The sequence below is a fragment of the Protobothrops mucrosquamatus genome, unplaced genomic scaffold (genome assembly GCF_001527695.2).
Source record: "Protobothrops mucrosquamatus isolate PMUCROS unplaced genomic scaffold, P.Mucros_1.0 scaffold1314, whole genome shotgun sequence".
Classification (NCBI taxonomy): domain Eukaryota; kingdom Metazoa; phylum Chordata; class Lepidosauria; order Squamata; family Viperidae; genus Protobothrops; species Protobothrops mucrosquamatus.
Genome location: NW_015387515.1, coordinates 102505 through 123479, shown reverse-complemented (window position 1 = coordinate 123479; position 20975 = coordinate 102505). Strand labels below are relative to the sequence as shown.

The 20975-nt window shown below is 46.8% G+C and overlaps 1 protein-coding gene across 1 annotated transcript in view; it reads left to right on the top strand.

Moving 5' to 3' along the window:
- TRPC4 (transient receptor potential cation channel subfamily C member 4) overlaps positions 1-20975 on the top strand; it is a 251856-nt gene that overhangs the window by 200676 nt on the left and 30205 nt on the right. The window contains exon 8 of the mRNA XM_029285122.1: positions 1928-1969. Within this exon, the coding sequence (XP_029140955.1) occupies positions 1928-1969 (42 nt within the window). The remainder of the gene's footprint in view (positions 1-1927; positions 1970-20975) is intronic.

The following is a 20975-nucleotide window of genomic DNA, read 5'->3' as shown; positions in this document are numbered from 1 at the left end:
GCGTGTGGTCCTCAATGGAACTGCATCTACATGGAGGGAAGTGTGTAGTGGGGTGCCCCAGGGCTCTGTTCTAGGCCCAGTGCTCTTCAACATCTTCATCAATGATTTGGACGAGGGGATAGATGGGGAACTCATCAAATTTGCGGATGACACCAAGCTGGCAGGAATAGCCAACACTCCAGAAGACAGGCTTAAGATAAAGGAGGACCTGGACAGATTTGAACACTGGACGCTATCTAACAAAATAAAATTCAATGGTGAAAAAAGTAAGGTTCTACATTTAGGCAAGAAAAACCAAATGTACAGGTATAGTATAGGGGGTACCTTGTTCAATAGTAGTAACTGTGAGAAGGATCTCGGAGTCCTAGTGGACAATCACTTAAATATGAGCCAGCAGTGTGCTGCAGCTGCCAAAAAAGCCAACACAGTGCTGGGCTGCATTAACAGAGGGATAGAATCAAGATCACGTGAAGTATTAATACCATTTTACAATGCCTTAGTATTGGAATACTTGGAATACTGCATCCAGTTTTGGTCACCACGATGTAAAAAAGATGCTGAGACTCTAGAAAGAATACAGAGAAGAGCAACAAAGATGATTAGGGGACTGGAGGCTAAAACATATAAGGAACGATTGCTGGAATTGGGTATGTCTAGTTTAACGAAGAGAAGGACGAGGGGGGACATGATAGCAGTGTTCCAATATCTCAGGGGCTGCCACAAAGAAGAGGGAGTCAAGCTGTTCTCCAAGGCGCCTGAGGGCAGGACGAGAAGCAACGGATGGAAACTGATCAAAGAGAGAAGCAGCTTAGAACTGAGGAGAAACTTCCTGACAGTTAGAACAATTAACCAATGGAACAACCTGCTTCCAGAAGCGGTGAATGCTCCAACACTGGAAGTTTTTAAGAAGAGACTGGACAGCCATTTGTCTGAAATGGTGTAGGGTTCCTGCCTGAGCAGGGGGTTAGACTCGATGACCTCCAAGGTCCCTTCCAACTTTATTATTATTATTATTATTATTATTATTATTATTATTATTATTATTATTATTATTATTATTATTNTTGTTGTTGTTGTTGTTGTTATAGTTGTTGTTATTGTTGTTATTGTTATTATTATTATTACTATTATTATCCCCTCTAGCTGAATACTGATTAATATATTACTACATTAGTTCCCACCCCTTGCAAAACAAGCCCTTCAAAAACATTTAAACTATTAAATCTATTTGCAACTTGTTGACCTGTCTTCTATATATTGTATTAATGATCAAATAGTCAATAGAAAAACAATATTAGTGAAACAAAACAAAATAGGTCTATCTTCTGATCAAAGTGCAAGCAGAGGTAGTTTCAATTAATTTTAATAAATCCATCCAGTCTCCCTCAGACTTCATAGAAGTCTGGAATCTGTCTCTTTCCTTTTTAGTCAAAGTTGAAAGAATGTGCAGACTTAAACTTCAGAACAGCAGATGAAATCAGAACAGTAGATGAAATCAACTTTGCTGGTTCTCCAGCTGTGAGATTATCTCTTTGATCTGGAACTGAATCAAGTCCTTTTGTGTATCCTCATCCACATCCAAAGATAAAGTTTCAGAACTTAACATTCTTTTAACAAACATTAAAGTTTGATCAAGTTTTCCAGAGAGGAATTCAGCTAGAAGCTGCATATCCATGAGTCATCTTGGGTCATTCCCTAGCTGCTCACATTCGATCTAGGGAACCAAGAAGTCTGTTTTGGCAGCAAAATCAGCTGTTTGTCAGCAGGAGAAGCAAATTCCTCCCTCACACTGCTCAGCATACCATCTTGGAGGACTGTCCCTCATTGAAAGTTTTGATTAAACTCAGTTTTGAGGAAAATGTCTTGGACCTATTGATCATCACGCTTGCTCATATGTACCAGTTTATGACACGTTTTTCATTTTCAGAGACGTGCAGCAGATAATTTGAGAAGACATCATCAGTATCAGGTAAGACGTTTCTTATTTTATTCTGTACAATTTAATTGATTAATATCACAACTGAAGTCAGATGCATTTGCCATCATGTCAATAGAGTTTAGATATTGAGAAAAATATATTTTCTGGCAAAAGAGACAATTATTTCATTTGGATGGACATATATTTGTATAAGCAATTTAGGACAAAATATGAGGAGTGAAATGCTTCCACCTCTATTATTTTAGTTTAAATGTAGATAGTTAATATATGAAATAGGAAAAAATCCTTGGAATGAGCATTTGTGTTACTTGCATTTTCCCCCACCATTCATTACACACTTCTACTAGCAATGGACAAGCTTCTTAAACCCATTATGAAAGAACTCCACCCTTTGTCCCTTACTGAGGACTTAACAATTCTTCCTACCTCCTTTTTGGAGTCAAACAGATGCTCACAAATTTTGAGAAAAGGTAGAAGTCACATAGCATCATGTCTGAATTGTATGGCAGATGGTATAAGATCATGGTGGCGAACCTATGGCATGCGCGCCACAGGCGGCATGCAGAGCCGTCCCTGATGGCACGCAAACCATTCCTGGCCCATTGCTGCTTCCCTCCTCCTTTTCGCACATGTGCAGCACTTCGTGCTCTCTGTGCATGCACAGCTCTCTGCGCTCTCTGTGCATGTGCAGCTCTCCGCACATGCGCAGCCTGGGAATAGGCGAGAGTGTATAAAAGAGCCAACTTTCGGAGGACGCAGCATTTGCAGCAGAAAGCAAGAGAGCGAGCATGAGTGGACAGCGGAAAGCGAGCGAGCGAGCACAAGCTGACAGCGATGTTTCAGTGGCAGGGGCAGAGCGGTACTGGTGCGGGGGGTGGAGGGTTTGCCTTGCCTTCGGCGGCGGGAGCAAAATGTTAATGGCGGCCGGGGGCAGGTGGGGCTGTCTTGGCTAATATGCCCCACGCGAAATACTCCCTTCCCTTGCAGGGCCCTGCTTACCCGGTGGTGCCCAGCTCCATCATCACCACCTCAAAGGCCACCGTCTCCTCGGCCTGCCACTGCTTCTACAGTGCGATCTTCTAGCTAAACTTGCGCAGGTTGGACGCAGCCGCAGTGGATGAGGAGACAACTGCTGGGGGAGATGAGGCCAAGGATGAAGAGCCTGGTGCGGCAGCCCCAGAACCCCCCTCTGGCACCCAGGGGGGTACCTTGCCTTGTGCTGCTTTAAGCACGGCGATGGCCACGGCAGGCATTAATGGCGGTGGGGGGCTTTCCTTGCCTCGTGTAAGCCAGTGGCAGTGGCGGCCGAGTGATAATGGCGACTGGGAGGGTGGGGCAGGTAGGGTTGTGTTGCCTCATTTGCCGCAAGCAGCGGCTGCACGTTAATGGCGGCCGGGGCCGGGCTGTGTTGTCTCATTTGCCATGAGCAGCGATGGCCCATTAATGGTGGCCAGGGCTGGGCTGTGTTGCCTTGTTTGCCGCGAGCAGTGGCAGCCCATTAATGGTGGCCGGGGCTGGGCTGTGTTGCCTTGTGTGCCGCGAGTGGCAGTGGCCCATTAATGGCGGCCGGGGGGGCTGTCTTGCCTTCCCTCGCCTTGCCTCGTGCTCCTGCAAGGCGGTGGCGTTGAGCGCTAATGGCAGCCTCGTAGGTGGTGCCAATGGTGGGGGGGTGACCTGGTGTTTGAAGCTGCCTCAGTTGGCCGCTGGCCTCAGCAGGCCCCAACGAGGCAGCATTCACACACTCACCGGCTGCCCAGCCTCGGGGGACAGTGGCTATGGTGGGGGGGGCGGCCTGGTGTCTGAAGCTGTCTCAGCTGGCCGCTGGCTTTAGCAGCCCAACAAGGCAGCATTCATACACTCACCGGCTGCCCAGCCTCGGGGCAGCAGCAAGGGGTGGGCGTGCACCAAAATGTGAAAAATGGTCTTAAGTCACTTTTTTAAGTGGCGTTGTCACTTCAGTCACTAAGTTAACTGTTGTAAAGTGAGGACTACTGTATTTTATCACTTTTTTCCTTTTTTTGGGGGGTCAAGTTTACATCAAGTTTTTGACACCTTGCTAGGTGACTGGAAAAGCCCTGTTACAGTACCAGGATTGCAGCTGCTTTCTTCCAGGTATGTGGAATGGCGTGCGACCCACAGGGTTTGCAAAGTTAGGTGAGGAAGTTGGTTACAGCTTTATAGGAAAGATAAAATAGACAACCAAGAATGTTTTATTGACCATTCTTTGTCTAGATTTTATATCAGTTGCATCTGCTAATACAGGCGTTCTGCTTCAGATTTCTCTACTATTTTCAGTATCTGGTAAAATGAATGAGTACTTTTCACACAACCTGTAAAATCCAAGACACTGCTTTCATTGTTTAATTCCCCCCTCCTAGATTGTTGATTCAGGGAATATCCATTTCTTTAGTGTTAACTAATAGTTATTCCATAAAAAATTTTATTTTTAATTGAACAACAAGTACAAATGATGCATTTACATACACCAGCAAGAAATACTCAAAACATTTTCGGATACGCCCGGCAGTCCCCGCCCTGCCTCCATCCTCATCCACTTTCCTCTCCTTCCTCCCCCTAACACCCCAACCTCTCCTCCTTCCTTCTTGCCACCTCCCTACATCCCCTCTGCCTTCTTAACCACCTCATCGAGTGCAGATTGGGGTACTAGCCGGGCATATCCTCTTATTAATACAATTCCATTATAAACCTATAATAATTAAATACATCAATTTATAATTTCCTCTTAATCCCCTCCCCGACTTCCCAGAACTAATTACAGGATTAAACACACCTCATAACGCAATCAATTATAAAAGAAACTTTAACTCAAATAATAAAAAAACCAAAAATTATACTCTATTTTAACACCAAAACTCAAAATATAATTATCCATCTTCCCCAAATCCAAATATCTAGAAATTAAACTTTACCATTTCTCTTATAATCATAGTCCCATTAAATACAAAATTTAAATCCTTTAAAATAATATAATTATACATCATTAATCATCTGATGTCTTATAACAAATTCAAACCATAGTATTAATCCAAAATTTTAAAGATATAAGCTTCTATTCCAGCTCTCCATTTTGCATCTCCCCCCAGTTTTTCATTCTTTTTCACATCAATGATACAACATCAACCTTCGAGATCAATAAGTCTTCCTTTTACATTTTATAACGTGTCCGAAATTTTTGCAAGTAGTAAGCCTGTAAGCTTCTTCCAAAGATACGAACAGCAACATCTTCAGCTGGTTTTCTCTGATGCACGACTCGTAGATTAATTCTATATACCGTAAGCTTTTTTTTTTCCCAAAAATTTCAACAGGGAGGTACACCAGAACCAGACCCAAATCTGTTACAGCTTCCTTTCCCAGCTTTTCAAACTTATCATTTTCCAAATCTCCACAATATAGCATATCATTTTGGGGTATTTCCATAACATCTTCTACAACCTCCTCACATAATTTATCCGCCCGTTGCTCTGTGCAATCTGGAACTATAAACCTCTGGAGAGCAGATGCCACAGCTTCATATGATTCTTCCAATCTCTTAACCCAGAGATCTTTAACTTCCACACCATGTTGCTTAACTGCTTGCATCAAAACATCCTGTAAGTCATTTATAATTAACGATAAAGGCATTTTCAGTAGGTTCCACTCAGCAACCAAAAAAAAAAAAATAATTTCTTTCTCACTTTTTTTTTCTCAGTTCCGCAGCCATTTTAAAACCATTCTCCAGACTTCTTTAAATATCACTTCAATAATCCAAAAGAGTGACAGTATTAATATCACCAACCAGTAGACATCACAAATTCATTGCAGCTAAAACTTTCCAGAGCCGGAGAAGCAACAATGTATCTCTATCCAGTTAGTAACCAAAAGAAAGTGAAAGTAAAAAACGAAAGTATTCCAGAGAAACGGCAATTCCGCAACCATTTTCTCTCTCTTTAAATCTCCACAACAAAAAGAAGATGCTAGTATATTTTCAGAGTCAAAGTCACGAACAGTCCACTGTAACTCCAAACCTCCTTGTCAATGCTTTTAAGTGTTTCGTTACTCAGACACTTGACACTCCTGTTTAGTTCCGTCTGCTTATAGTTTGAGTCCAAATACCTTTCAATAGCAGAGGTGGGAGCTGCATCTGGCTTCACTCCAAATGAGTAGGAGCGAAGGCATCATGGGGCGTGGAGAACGTCCAGACTCCGGGCGAGCTAGCATCTCTCATCCCCGATTAAAGCAAAACGGGGGTGAGAGGAAGCTCTAGCCCTATCTGGACTAACTCACCCCCCCCTCTTCGCCCGAGGGATGAGGTTCCGAGCCGAGACACAGCTAGCGAATGCTGTCTCTTCAGGCTTTGACGCGCTCCCAGACAGGCGGCTAACAAAAGCCGCCATGCGGTGCAGCCTGTCACCACCAGAAGTCCAGTGTTAACTAATAGTGTTAGTTATTTAGAGATAGATTTGTATTGGTTGCTTCATTTTTTTTTAATTTTGTGTTTTTCTAGACTCCAAGTCTTGTACACCCACACAAAATTGATTACAGCCAAAAAATCAAAAATAGATAGTGGAAGATCATTCCAAGAGGCCTGGACACAGTCATTTGGAGTGATTGAATGCAGTGGGAAAGCATTATGTGTTCTACGCAACAAAAGTGTTGTGTGTCGCACATCAAGTGTCAGACGGCACTTTGAAACCAACCCCAAAAATGTAGCCCAACTTGGCCATAATGAAAGGAAAGAGTTTCTTGAAGGGAAATTGAGGAGCTATCATTCCCAGCATCTTAGTTTTTCCAACTATCTTTCCAGGACGAATCATCTTGACAGCTGCCAGTTTTAAAATTTCACTGTGCATAGCAAAACATGGTAAGCCCCTCTCTGATGGGGATATTATCAAAATAGCCATGTTGTCTGGGAGTGATTCTCTTTTTCATGATTTCCCAAACAAGGATAAAATTATTCAACGCATCTCTGAGATACCACTGAGCAGAAATACCATTAAAGATAGAGTCCAGCACATGGCAAGTGATGTTAGTCAGCAGCTCTCCACTGACTTACAAAAGGCAGCCTGTTACTCCATGTGCTTGGACGAAAGCACAGATATCAATAACCATACAAGGCTGGCAGTAATTTTGCGTTATGCTGTTGGTGACATCATGAGAGAAGAGCTGCTGAAACTGATGTCTTTGCCTGAAAGAACACAAGGTGTAGATATCTACAATGCTGTGAAGGAAGTTTTTTTATCACAAGACATAAGACCAGAAAAGGTGGCTTCAATTACAAGTGATGAAGCACCGTAGTGGGGGCAACATCTGGTTTCATACAGTTGTTTCTTCAAGAAACAAAACATAAAGTAATTCAATTCCACTGCATCATTCATCAGGAAGTTCTTTGTGCCAAGGAAAGCAACAAAAAAATGTCAATGTCCTCAAAGACGTCACCAAAATAGTGAATTACATCATGGCTCGTGCTCTGAATTGTCAGCAATTTCAAGTGCTTCCTGAGGAGGTTCAGGCACAGTATGATTGTTTATTTATGTATAACAATGTCCGGTGGCTGAGCAGAGCACAAGTCCTGGAGAGATTTGTGTCTTGCTTGGATGAAATTCGGCTGTTTATGCATGAAAAAGGGCAAGAAACCATTGGCCACGGCCAAGAAGCAAATGGGGTGTTTCAAGTGCGGGAAAGAAGGGCATCGAGCTGTAGAATGCCGCTCAAGAGCCACCCAACACAACCCAGACAGATCACCGGCCAGTAACTCTGGAAAGTCTCCAGCTAAGCCAAAAGAACCTGCCATGAGAATGATGGAAGCTGTGGAATCCCCCACCTCTGCTCAGCAGGGGGAAAGAACCCCAGCCTATACCGCAGGGCTGGTGGACGCCTCAGACGACAGCTCGGAGGGCGAACCCCTGGTAAGTGGATGCATCGCACCCATCCTCAAGACAGTGACTATATTCATTCCCCCCATGGCCGAAGCCGTGAGGGTGAGAGCATTAATAGACTCTGGCTGCACCCGCTGCCTCATTAGCCCGACGCTAGTGGGGAATCTGGGCATTCCGTCGAGGAGACTGGAACAACCAATCTCATTTGGCCAGTTAGATGGGTCCATAGCAGGGGGGGTGCCAGCCACCCTAGCCACTTTACCAATACACCTCTCCCTGGGCAAATAGGAGGACATAACGTTTGTGGTGACCCCAGGCATGGAATGCCCAATGATCCTAGGGACTGAATGGTTACAAAAATGGAACCCCTGGGTGGATTGGAGGATGGCAGAAATCAAATTCCTGAAGGGGGACCTTATGGACTTAAAATCCCAAGGGGGGCTACCAGAATCAAGAACAGAAAAAGCATCCATGGGAGAGGAAAAGGGACTACCAGAAATACCAGAGGAATACAGAGACCTTGCTGAAGTTTTATGTGAGGAGAGGGGGGATGAGCTCCGCCCCCCACCGACCCACAGACTGTGCCATTGAATTCAAGCTTGGGGCAAAACTCCCGAAGCCCAGATTATACTCCATGAGCCCAAAGGAGAAGGAGGAAATGGAAAGATTCATAAAGAAAAACCTAGAAAGGGGGTTCATTGAGCCAGCCAAGCCTAAAGTGGCTGCCCGGTCCTCTTTAGAGAGAAGAAGGACAGCTCTTTACGCTTATGCGTGGATTATAGGGCCCTGAATACAATCAGTGAAAGCAATCTATACCCTCTGCCCCTCATGAAAGACATGTTGTCACACCTCTCGAAAGGGAAAAATTTTTCTAAACTAGACCTAAGGGAAGCTTACTATCGTGTGAGAATTAAGGAAGAGGATGAATGGAAGACCGCATTTAACTGCCCCATGGGGTGCTACCAATTCAAAGTCTTGCCATTTGGACTACAAGGGGGCCCCACCGTATTTATGCAATTAATCAGTGACGTTCTAAGGGACCACCTATTTAAGGGGATCCTTGTTTACTTAGATGACATTCTTATCTTCACCGAATCAAAAGAGGAACATGTCAACCTACTCAGAGCGGTTTTAAAGAGCTGCCCACCTATATGCCAAACTTTCGAAATGCGAATTCCACCAGATTAAAGAGACTTTTTTCTGCCGAACCAGTACTGAGGCACCCAGACATGGATAGGCCCTTCGTAATACAAGCGGATGCAAGCGATGTGGCAGTGGGGGCTGTACTATCACAAGAAAATGATGAAGGGGTATTGCAACCCTGTGCATATACATCCAAGAAACTCACGGAAACAGAACAGCTCTGGCCCGTATGGGAGAAAGAGGCATACGGGATACGTTGGTCATTACTCACGTGGCGCCAGTTCCTGGAAGGCAACAAAATTCCCTTCCAGGTGTGGACTGATCACAAGAATTTGGAAGCCCTGAAAACACCCAGGAAGCTCAACCCCAAACAAGCTTGCTGGTCCCAGCATTTCCACCAGTTCCAATTTAAGCTCAAACTTTTGCAGGGGAGAAAAAACTTCCTGGCAGATGCACTATCTCGCATGCCCCAATACAACAGCACGCGAACCACAGACTCTAAACCAATGATGGCAGAATCACAACTGGCAGCACCAGTAACCACCAGAGCCCAAGCTAAATTAAAACCACAACTGAGCAGCCAAACTGGAATTGAATTCCGGAAAAGTTTGGAAACAGACGAATGGTTCCAGAAAAACAAAAATGTGTGCACAATGAGAGACGGGTTGCCTTTGGTAGGGGAAAAGTTATATATACCAACAACCCAAAGAGTCAATTCATGCAGCTTTGCCATGACACAAAATCAGCAGGGCATTTTGGATTTGTAAAAACATTACACTTAATTAAACGGCAATTTTGGTGGCCATCCATAAAAAAGGACATAGAAAGCTACATGGCCAGCTGCCCAAAGTGTGCAACTGCAAAGAGGTTGCAAGGGAAATCGCCAGGACTATTACAAACAGTGGCAAATCCCTCAGCCCCCTGGAGGGAAATAGCCATGGATTTTATAGTGGAATTGCCAGAAAGCAATGGGAATACTGTTGTCTGGATGGTCACAAACTTGTTTTCCAAACAGGTACACTTTATCCCTTGCCAAAAGATTCCCACCGCAAAAGCTTTAGCGAAACTTTTCGTCCAGCACATTTACAGATTGCATGGGGCACCTCAACGCATCATCTCTGATAAGGGAGTGCAATTTACCTCTGCATTTTGGAAGGATTTTTTATCCCTCTTAGGGACCACTCAGGGACTAACATCTAGCCATCACCCACAAGGAAATGGGGGGGCTGAAAAAATGAACTCAGTACATGAGCAATATTTAAGATGTTTTTTGAATTTCCAGCAGTCCGATTGGACGGACCTACTCCCTTTCGCAGAAGTTGCCTACAATAATACAGTCCACTCCAGCACAGGTTACACTCCTTTTCAAATAGCCAACGGTCAAAGTTTCAACCCCATGCCAGAATTAACCCCAAACGAACCAATGATCCAATCACTGAAAGAATGGATGGAAAAACTACAAAACACCTGGCCAATAGTTAGAAAAGCAGTAGACGAAGCTAGGCAGGCATACAAAGCACAATCCGATAAAAAAAGGGTTGAGCCTACACCATTCATTATAGGAGAAATGGTGTACTTATCTACAAAATACCTAAAGTCCCTACAGCCCTGTAAAAAACTTGGACCAAAATATATAGGGCCTTTTCCAATTAAAAGAATCATAAACCCCGTAACAGTAGAATTAGAATTACCCAAAAATCTCAGACAAATACGCCCAATTTTTCATTGCAGCTTGCTGAAAAGAGAGCATCAGTCATCTCTACGGCCAAAAATCCCCGCACCACCACCTCCAATCATGGTGGAGGGCGAACAACACTTCAAAATAAAGGAAATCCTTGACTCTAGGAGATATCATGGAGCAACTCAGTACCTAGTTGCCTGGAAACACCTCCCTGCCTCACAAAACGAGTGGGTCCATAAACGTCATGTCAGAGTCCAGAAGCTATTAAAGAAGTTTCACACAGAGTATCCTAACAAACCTGACTAACTTTTATACCTGTTTTGTTTTCTTTCAGGTGGATCTATCTTATTTTTAAGGGGGCAGGATGTCAGAATCCAATTATATTTCATCTCTAGTTATCATCTATGGAAAACCCCATTTCTGCTTTCTCTGGATTCTGTCATACGATGAAGGGAAGGGGGTGAACAAAGGGGCTTTATGGCCCTCACTTCCTTCAGTATACTTCAAAGGGACTGGATGTGGATATCACCAAAAGGACTAACAATAACAATGGGGCCATTACCTTTCATGTAATCCTTTCAGAAGTCTCTCCTCCCGCAGTGAGCAAAAGGGGGTGGGAATGTAATGCCTGGGACTGTCACTGGAAGAAGGGGGTGATGGGGTGGGGCTACTGGGGGATCCCTTAAAGCCTTGAATGGGAGAGCTTGAACCCCAAGTCCTGTCTAGAATGCCTGCAACCAGTTTTCTCTTAATAAAGATGCCTGTTGGAAGAAATATTCCAAGAGTTCTGTCTTTTTAAGATGCAAAGTGGGGTGGGTCCTTACACTGGCAGTTAAAAGGAAGAAACAGCTGCGATCACACATTACTCCTAGAAGCACAAAGCTGAAAACACCAGCCTGAAGATGACGAATGTGACTTTGTCGAAACATCGCCAAGACACTTCCAATATTCCAAGAGTTCTGTCTTCTTAAGATGCAAAGTGGGGTGGGTCCTTACAGCCAGATCATTTTAAATCCATGAAAGCACTTGGGATTGCTTTCCTTACTTTGTTTGGATTATCTTACGCCTGTGAGCAGCTGTTTTCAGCTTTGAATTATATAAAATCTGACACCGGAAGCAGACTAACAGATGACCTGAGTGCTGCATGTGTTGCTCTCAAACTTACAGACTATGAGCCAAGGGTAGATAAGTTATCAGCAGGTATACAACAGCAAAAATCACATTAATTCTTTAAAAACATGCCAAATGCAAACTTTTACTTTTCAATAAAAACTTCTTTGTGTCATTGAAAGCTCCGTTGTTGTGTTTTGGGGAGGTGGAGTGAGTGGGGGATTTTTACTTTTTGCCTTGTTTTGCTCTTTTAAAAAGAACGCGCCCCAATGCCCACCTGCATAGCCAGAAACCTTGCGCCATTGCCGTTCTCCTGCCGTGCTCCCCCAGCCCCTCTTTCCCTTCCTTTGAAACAAACAACCCCCCCAATCCTCCCGTTCCTTCTGAATTAAAATGAGAGAAAGCCAAGTTTTTTATTTTGTGGTCTTTATATATATAACCTGCAGCTAGAAGGAAGTGGGGAAGAAAACCATTGCGAGACACTCTTCTGTTTTAACTTGTTTTCCTTGTTGCTTTTTGAAGTTTTCATCCTGCTTTCGTGAGAGGGCAGCGTTTGGGAGGGGGTGTAGCTACCCTTCTCCTCCAAGCCATCAGTTGAGCCAGACGCCCACCTGCCTGCGCTCTTCCCTCTGTCTGAGGCTTTTATTGAGGATTGGTGGGGGGGCTGTTTGGGTTTTATTCCCCTCCCATCTGCTGGATATTTGCAGCAGGTTTTGATCTCTTCTATCATGCTTTGAGGTTACCCATGAAGTACGTTTATTTGGGGGGGGATCCCCACTCTGGTTGCTAAGCTTGCTTAAACCCTCTTCCACCTCCTCCTCCTCACTGGAGTCCCCCTTTGTCTGCAACCAGCCCCAGCCCCTGCCTCACCTTGCCTTGCCCCATGGCAATGGCACCCTGCCCTGCCCCCTCCCTTGCCTCACCTCACCCTGCAGGACGAGCCTCCTATCCACTGCCCCACCCACCAGAGAACCCCTGGATCTCCCCCAATCCTGCCCAGCCCCCACATGCATCCCTCCCCAGGAGCAACATTGAGCTGGCCACGCCCACCCTGTGTCAACGTCCTTACTGGTCCATAGCCTCTTCCAACCCGATAGCAGAAAGACAGGAGACTGACACACAGGAACATTGCAACAGATACTTTAATGGTTTGCAAACAAAGTCAGCACTGGGAGTGTTTTGCTCCCAGCGCGTTAAATACTTTCCCTCCTGCAGGTCCACTCTTCCCCTCACAGCAGGCCAGCATCCGGTATCTATCCTGAAAGGCAGCCAGATCTCCCTGGCCTGCCTTCCTGTCGCTCAGCGGAGCATCTGTCCCGGTAAGTCCTTATCCCCGAGCAACCCCCAGGGTCTGTGCAGCATTGGTGCTGCCTCCTTGCCACCCGTAGCCAGCTGCAGGCTCCCCAGCTGTCTGGTGGGGGATCCGTCCTGGGCCGCCAGCTGATCAGCAGTGTCAGGGATGATGCTGTAGGTATCCTGGCTGCTCGGCAATGCTGCAGCTGCTCGGAGGCTGTCCCGGACCGCCAGCTGATCGGCAGCAGGGAGAACGGGCCGACGGACCTCCCAGCTGGTTGTCTCTGCCGGTGGAGCTGCTTTTGGCATCATGCTGGTTCCCCCCTCTTCCCTTGAATGTGGAGCCCACGGGGCTTGACACCCTGGCATGCTCACCCACACTGCCATGACTACCATAGCCATGCCCACTCGGTGGCCACGCTCACTCAGTGGCCATGCCCCTGGCACCCAGAGATGCATAAGTGGGTTTCGGGTTGAAGTTTGGGCATTCGGTCTCTAAAAGGTTCGTCACCACTGGACTAGACATACCCAGTTCCCATAGCCGTTCATCAGCCTCAGCCCCCAGTCCTTTATCATCTTTGTTGCACTTCCCTGCTCTTTTTCTAGAATTTCAACATCTTTTTGTATTGTGGTGACCAAAACTGGATACAATATTCAAATGTTGATCTTACCAGTATAAAGTGATACTAATGTGATCTTGATACTATCCCTCTGATGATGCAGCTTAGGACTGCATTGGCTTTTTTTCACAGTTGCAAAACTCTACTGGCTCATATTTAAGTGGTTATCCAATTGTACTCCTAGATCCCTCTCACAGTTACTGCTATTGTGCCAGGTACTACCATTCCTGTGTATTTGGTTTTTCTTGCTTAAGTGGAAAACCTTACTTTTCTTACCATTGAATTGCATTTTGTTGGACAGAGCCTAGTGTTCAAGTCTGTCAAGATCCTTCTGAATGTTGAGCTATTCCTCCCAGCTTGCTGTCATCTGCAAATGTTATGAGTTCCCCTTTTGTCCCCCAATCTAAATAGTTTTTGAAAATACTGAAGAGCATAAAGCAGAACCTTAACAGAGTAATGGAATAACAGAGTTGGAAGGGACCTTGGAGATCTTCTAGTTCAACCAGGGAACAAGCAGGAGACCCAATAGCATTTTGGACAAATGGCTGTCCAATCTCTTCTTAAAAACCTACAGTGATGGAGCACTCACAACCTTTGAAAGCAATCCATTCCGCTGGTTAATTGTTCTCACTGTCAGGAAATTTCTCCTTAGTTTTAGGTTGCTTCTTTTCCTGATTAATTTCCATTTATTTTTTTCTTGTCCTACTTTCTGGTGCTTTGGAAAATAGGTTCTGTTGTGTCCTGAGCCTGCAAAAGCAGGCTCGGGACGTTGCAAGAGTCCCAGGCATTTGCAAAAGCTGCCCGGGACCAGACTGAGTGGCGCTGGCCTTGCGCGCATGTGCAAGGCGGGAAAAGACTGCCTTATGATTGGTTGGATTTGCCCGGGGATCAGAAGGTATAAATAGAGGCCTGCGTGCCTCTGCTCGGGTTGTTCATAGATTGGAAGCAGAGAATAAAGACTTGTTAGAAATGCTTCGTCTCAAGCGCCATTATTCTCCGGACTTAACACTGGCGACGAAGGTGAGATTCAGTCTATACAGCTAGGAAAGCTTGAAGACTCACCCAAAGAAGTCCGGAAGAGGAAAACGGTGTGGAAGTCAGCGTTATCCTGCCAGTACGAAATCGCTGGAGGGTGCGTGCGGCTGAAGAAGAAGACCCTGATCTTCGATCATGGCGAAAGTTGGGCGTTTAGCGGAATTCAACGTCTCTCACCCCGAGAGGTGGGAATCTTATGTTGCAAGAGTCGAGATGTATTTCCGCATAAACCAGATAAGGGAGGAAGGCTTAAAGGCTGCCACGTTGTTGTGCGTTTGTGGGCAAGACGCCTTTGAGATCGCCGAGAGCCTAATCACCCCGGACTCGCTGGAAACGGTATCATACTCCAGACACGGAGAATAACTGGGAGCATACTCACAACTCACAACATGCAAGAGAGCAGGCAAAACAGAGGGGAAACACGTCCTTTGCTGAAATGGCTCATAGAAGGATGTCCCCATGCATAAGGGCTAACAGGGAGGCATCCCTAGACCCTAACACTACAGGAAGGAGCCAGGAAAACCACACTCCGTCAAGAAACACAGAGATGAGTTCTGAGGGGTTGGAAAACTCCATAGGTGGTAGGTCAACCAGGTGTAGTGATCAACAGAGTTCTGACTTCTCAAGCCTAGGAGACGGGCAGGAAAGTCAAACAGAAGTCACAAGACAACCACAGGGCAATTCACCTAGTGTGGGAAGCAACGGGGAAAACACTATAGGTTCCCCAGGTCCGAGAAGGTCGCTTAGGGTCAAAGGCCCTCCCAAATACCTTGCAGATTACGTAAGGTGAGCATGTCAATTGCAATAACTGAACTANCTTACACACACCGTGTGACTTAACTCAATATTTAATTATATAACCATCACTATGATGGCGTCCATGTGGGCGCCGTATTATTTCATCTAGGGGGGAGGGGTGTTGTGTCCTGAGCCTGCAAAAGCAGGCTCGGGACGTTGCAAGAGTCCCGGGCATTTGCAAAAGCTGCCCGGGACCAGACTGAGTGGCGCCGGCCTTGTGTGCATGTGCAAGGCGGGAAAAGACTGCCTTATGATTGGTTGGATTTGCCCGGGGATCAGAAGGTATAAATAGAGGCCTGCGTGCCTCTGCTCGGGTTGTTCGAAGAATGGAAGCAGAGAATAAAGACTTGTTAGAAATGCTTCGTCTCAAGCGCCATTATTCTCCGGACTTAACAGGTTCATTCCCTCTTCTTTGTACCTCAGGATACCCTACTACATGCTTCCTCCATGTAGATGTAGTTCCATTGAGTACTACACACTGAGTGCAGTTGGTCAGCCAGTCATGAATGCATCTCATGGTGATGCTATCTATCCTATATTTTTCAATCCTGTCAAGTAGGTGTGGCCTACTTTATTCTGCCTGAGCAGGGGGTTGGACTAGATGACCTCCAAGGTCCCTTCCAACTTTATTATTAATATTATTTATTATTATTATTATTATTGTTGTTGTTGTTGTTGTATAAATACCTTAATGAAATCTAAAATCCAGAGCATTTTGCTGGTCTGCCAATTTAGTCATTTTGTCAAAGAATGCAATAAGGTTTGTCTGGCATGATCTGTTTTTGAGAAATCCATGCTGGCTTCTAGTAATAGCTTTACTTGTTTCTAAGTTTTCTTGGATCCGTTGCTTGATTATCTTTTCCAAGTTCTTCCTAGGTATTGATGTAGGTCTGTAGTTACTTGAGTCTTTTTTTTAAATATTGGAACCACATACATTCTTTTCTAGTCCTCTGTAGTTTCCCAATGCTCCAAGTTTTTTAAAGATGTGCTTCATCTTTAAAGTCCATATCCTGGTGATTTGAGCTTGTCTAGAGTGGATAGGTGTTGTCTTACCATTTTCTTGTCTATTTTTACTTGTATTCCTAATCTGTCTTTTATGGCAGGGCTTTTCAACCGGTGGTACGCATACCACTGGTGGTACGCGACCACTTGGCTGGTGGTACGCAGCGTCTCTTTCCTCCCCCCTGCGGCATCGCCTTCCCCCCCTCTGCTCCTTCCCAGCTCACTTACTTGTGGAAAATATGCTGCTTGGCAGCGGCCTGCAGGAACCCTACCGAGGGTGCACGAAGAACGCAGGTGCAGAGCAAGGCCCCGCACTCCTCAGGGACTCGTGCAGCAATTGGATTGACTTTGTCTCGTGCAGGATCCATGTCGCCCTTCCCCCCCCTCTTCTTACTTCAGAAGCAAGCGCGATCCTGAAGGGGACAGAGCCATCCACTCCCTCGGCAAGTCGGTGTTTGAGACCACTTGTGTCACGGCCCTAAGCGCCAACCTCACAACTGCCCCCTGATTCTTTTCCCCCCCCTCTCTCTCTCTTGCGGCCTCAGTCTCTTCCATTTTCTTTTCCTCTCCCCCCTGTCCCGCGAGCTTGCGATACCCTGACAGCCCTCACGTTGCCTTCCGGGGCTCGAGTCTTTTCCCCCTCTCCTGTTCCCGAGGAGCTTGCCGGCTTTACGGAGGGGAAAGCAAAGCGGCCAGATGGCACGCACCCCTCTGAGACTTATCCTGCAGCAGCAGGTGGGAATCCAGACTGTTTGTTTTGTTGATGCGCGTGCCAGGCAAAGCCATCAGAACGCCATCCCCTTTGAGCCCAGGAGAAGCGCACAGTGTTGCCTGTATTGTGGGCTTAAAGTTTTTTTTAACTCGTCGCTTTTAGGGGCAGTGTAAAACAACCTCCGGGAGGCATGCACAGGGCGATTGTCTTGGCCGCCTTCCTTCCCAGCTCACATGTTTCCAGAAAGTGAGCGAGCAAGATTGCCGGGAGCCAGGGTAAACAGGGGCTTTGTATGGAGAGATGCAGGGCTGTAATTTGCCAGAAAGTTGCTGGAAGTGTTTGGCAGAGAGGTGGGAGAGGAGGCAGAGGATGAGGCTCTGGCAGGTCTTCGGCTGGTGTTGTGCTGTGTTTGTGTGTGTGTGTGTGTCAATCACACTCTCCTTCCCAGCTCTCTTGCTTGCAGAAAGCGATGGGGCTGGAGGAGGAGGGTGGGGGTGGAGGAGGAGGGAGAGGAGGGCTCTGGCAGGTCTTGGGCTGGTGTTGCACTTTGTGTGTGTGTGTGTGTGTGTGTATGTATGTATGTATATATATATATATGCAGGTCTTGGCGTATTCGGGTCTTTTCCCGTAGGGCTCAGGATTCTCCTCTCCTAGGGAGCTGAGAGTTCTCTTCATTAGGTCGATCGCTTTCTCTAGGATCCAGCCCGAGTACGGTGCCCAGCTCCCTTCCTCTTCACTTGCATGCAGGGATTTCTCCATCTCCTGCTTCCATTCTGGTTGTTTGGCCCCCCCGTCTCAGGGTCACCTTTCTTGATTTCTTTTCCCACTCACCTTTCTTTCCAACATCCATTGACCACCGAGGTTTGTGGTCCCGTGTCTCCACCACCTCTTCTCCTGAGGACTCTGACCTCTCAGATCCCGACATCTGGCAGGGTTTCAGCCGGGGCAGCGGCTCCCTTGCCGGGGAGTTTTCTCCCTTCCTTGTTCCACCGTCTGACATGGTAATTTTTGCAAAGTCCCCTGGCAAGGGTCTTCCTTCCAGGTGGACTAATTTTGCAAGTCCTGTCTAATGTAAGGACCCACCCCACTTAGCATCTTAAGAAGACAGAACTCTTGGAATATTTCTTCCAACAGGCATCTTTTTAAAGAGAAAGCTGGTTGCAGTCATTCTAGACAGGACTTGGGGTCCAAGCTCTCCCATTCAAGGTTTTAAGGGATCCCCCATTAGCCCCACCCCATCACCCCCTTCTTCCAGCGACAGTCCCAGGCATTACATTCCCACCCCCTTTTCCTCACTGCCGGGAGGAGAGACTTCAGAAAGGATTACATGAAAGGTAATGGCCCCATTGTTATTGTTAGTCCTTTTGGTGATATCCACATCCAGTCCCTTTGAAGTATATGCATAAGCGTAAAGAGCCGTCCTTCTTCTCGCTAAAGAGGACCGGGGCAGCCACTTTAGGCTTGGCTGGCTCAATGAACCCCCTTTCTAGGTTTTTATTTATGAATCTTTCCATTTCCTCCTTCTCCTTTGGGCTCATGGACTATAATCTTGGCTTCGGGAGTTTTGCCCCAGGCTTGAATTCAATGGCACAGTCTGTGCATCAGTGGGGGGGGAGCTCATCCCTCTCCTCACTGAAAACTTCAGCAAGGTCTCTGTATTCCTCTGGTATTTCTGGTAGCCCCTTTTCCTCTCCCATGGATGCTTTTTCTGTTCTTGATTCTGGTAGCCCCCCTTGGGATTTTAAGTCCATAGGGTCCCCTTTCGGGAATTTGATTTCTGCCGTCCTCCAATCCACCCAGGGGTTCCATTTTTGTAACCATTCCATCCCTAGGATCATTGGGCATTCCATGCCTGGGGTCACCACAAACATTATGTCGTCCTCATGTTTGCCCAGGGAGAGGTGTATTGGTAAAGTGGCTAGGGTGGCTGGCACCCCCCCTGCTATGGACCCATCTAACTGGCCAAATGAGATTGGTTGTTCCAGTCTCGACGGAATGCCCAGATTCCCCACTAGCGTCGGGCTAATGAGGCAGCGGGTGCAGCCAGAGTCTATTAATGCTCTCACCCTCACGGCTTCGGCCATGGGGGGAATGAATATAGTCACTGTCTTGAGGATGGGTGCGATGCATCCACTTACCAGGGGTTCGCCCTCCGAGCTGTCGTCTGAGGCGTCCACCGGCCTTGTGGTATAGGCTGGGGTTCTTTCCCCCTGCTGAGCAGAGGTGGGGGATTCCACAGCTTCCATCATTCTCATGGCAGGTTCTTTTGGCTTAGCTGGAGGCTTTCCGGAGTTACTGGCCGGTGATCTGTCTGGGTTGTATTGGGTGGCTCTTGAGTGGCATTCTACAGCTCAATGCCCTTCTTTCCCACACTTGAAACACCCCGTTTGCTTCTTGGCCGTGGCTAATGGTTTCACTGGTTCGCGTGTCAGCTCAGGCGGTGAGCGGCTCCATTGTTTTCCTCGGCAGTGCCTCTTCAATATGTCGATCTCTGCTTCCTCTGCCAAGATGTACCATTCCTCAAGTTGGTGTGGGTCCCCTCGGGGCAGGCAAGCGTCATATAGGTCATAATTTAGTCCGTCTTTGAAATGGTTAAGGAGGATGTCTTCTGGCCAGTTCAGTTTGCTGGCAATGGCCCGGAAGTCTTGCGTATATTCGGCTACCGGGCGTTTGCTTTGCCTCATCGTTTTTATCCTTTCGCGGGCTTTGCGATCAGCCAGGGGGTCCTCAAATCGTCTTCTCAGAGAGGACATAAAACGGTTGAAGTCGTTGAGCTCTGGGGCATTGGAGTCGTGCAAGTTCACCACCCAATCTGCGGCCGGCCCGTCCAGGGCAGATTGCACGATCCGGATACAGGCTTTGTCGCTGGGGATGTCCTGCCATGTAGCTGAGGATTTCGGTTAGGAAAAACCCCAAGCTTGTTGGCTCCCCTTTGAATTTCACCTCCAGCGGCGGACGTGTTTGAATGGATCGGTGCCTTCGTTCTCGGTGGTAGTCTCTTCCATTCAGATTGCCATCTGTGGTTCGGCGGGGGGTGGGGTCTACTGGATCAGCAGATGTCCCCGGGACTGCAGGTTCCACTTCCCCTTTGGTGTCTTTCCTTTTGCGGCTCCAGGAGCTGGGGCGGGCGTAGGGCTCAGGATTCTCCTCTCCTAGGGAGCTGAGAGTTCTCTTCATTAGGTCGATCGCTTTCTCTAGAATCCAGCCCGAATACGGTGCCCAGCTCCCTTCCTCTTCACTTGCGTGCAGGGATTTCTCCATCTCCTGCTTCCATTCTGGTTGTTTGGCCCCCCTGTCTCAGGGTCACCTTTCTTGATTTCTTTTCCCACTCGCCTTTCTTTCCAACATTCATTGACCACCGAGGTTTGTGGTCCCGTGTCTCCACCACCTCTTCTCCTGAGGACTCTGACCTCTCAGATCCTGACATCTGGCAGGGTTTCAGCCGGGGCAGTGGCTCCCTTTCCGGGGAGTTTTCTCCTTTTCTTGCTCCACCGTCTGACATGGTAATTTTTGCAAAGTCCCCTGGCAAGGGTCTTCCTTCCAGGTGGACTAATTTTGCAAGTCCTGTCTAATGTAAGAACCCACCCCACTTAGCATCTTAAGAAGACAGAACTCTTGGAATATTTCTTCCAACAGGCATCTTTATTAAGAGAAAACTGGTTGCAGGCATTCTAGACAGGACTTGGGGTTCAAGCTCTCCCATTCAAGGCTTTAAGGGATCCCCCAGTAGCCCCACTCCATCACCCCCTTCTTCCAGCGACAGTTC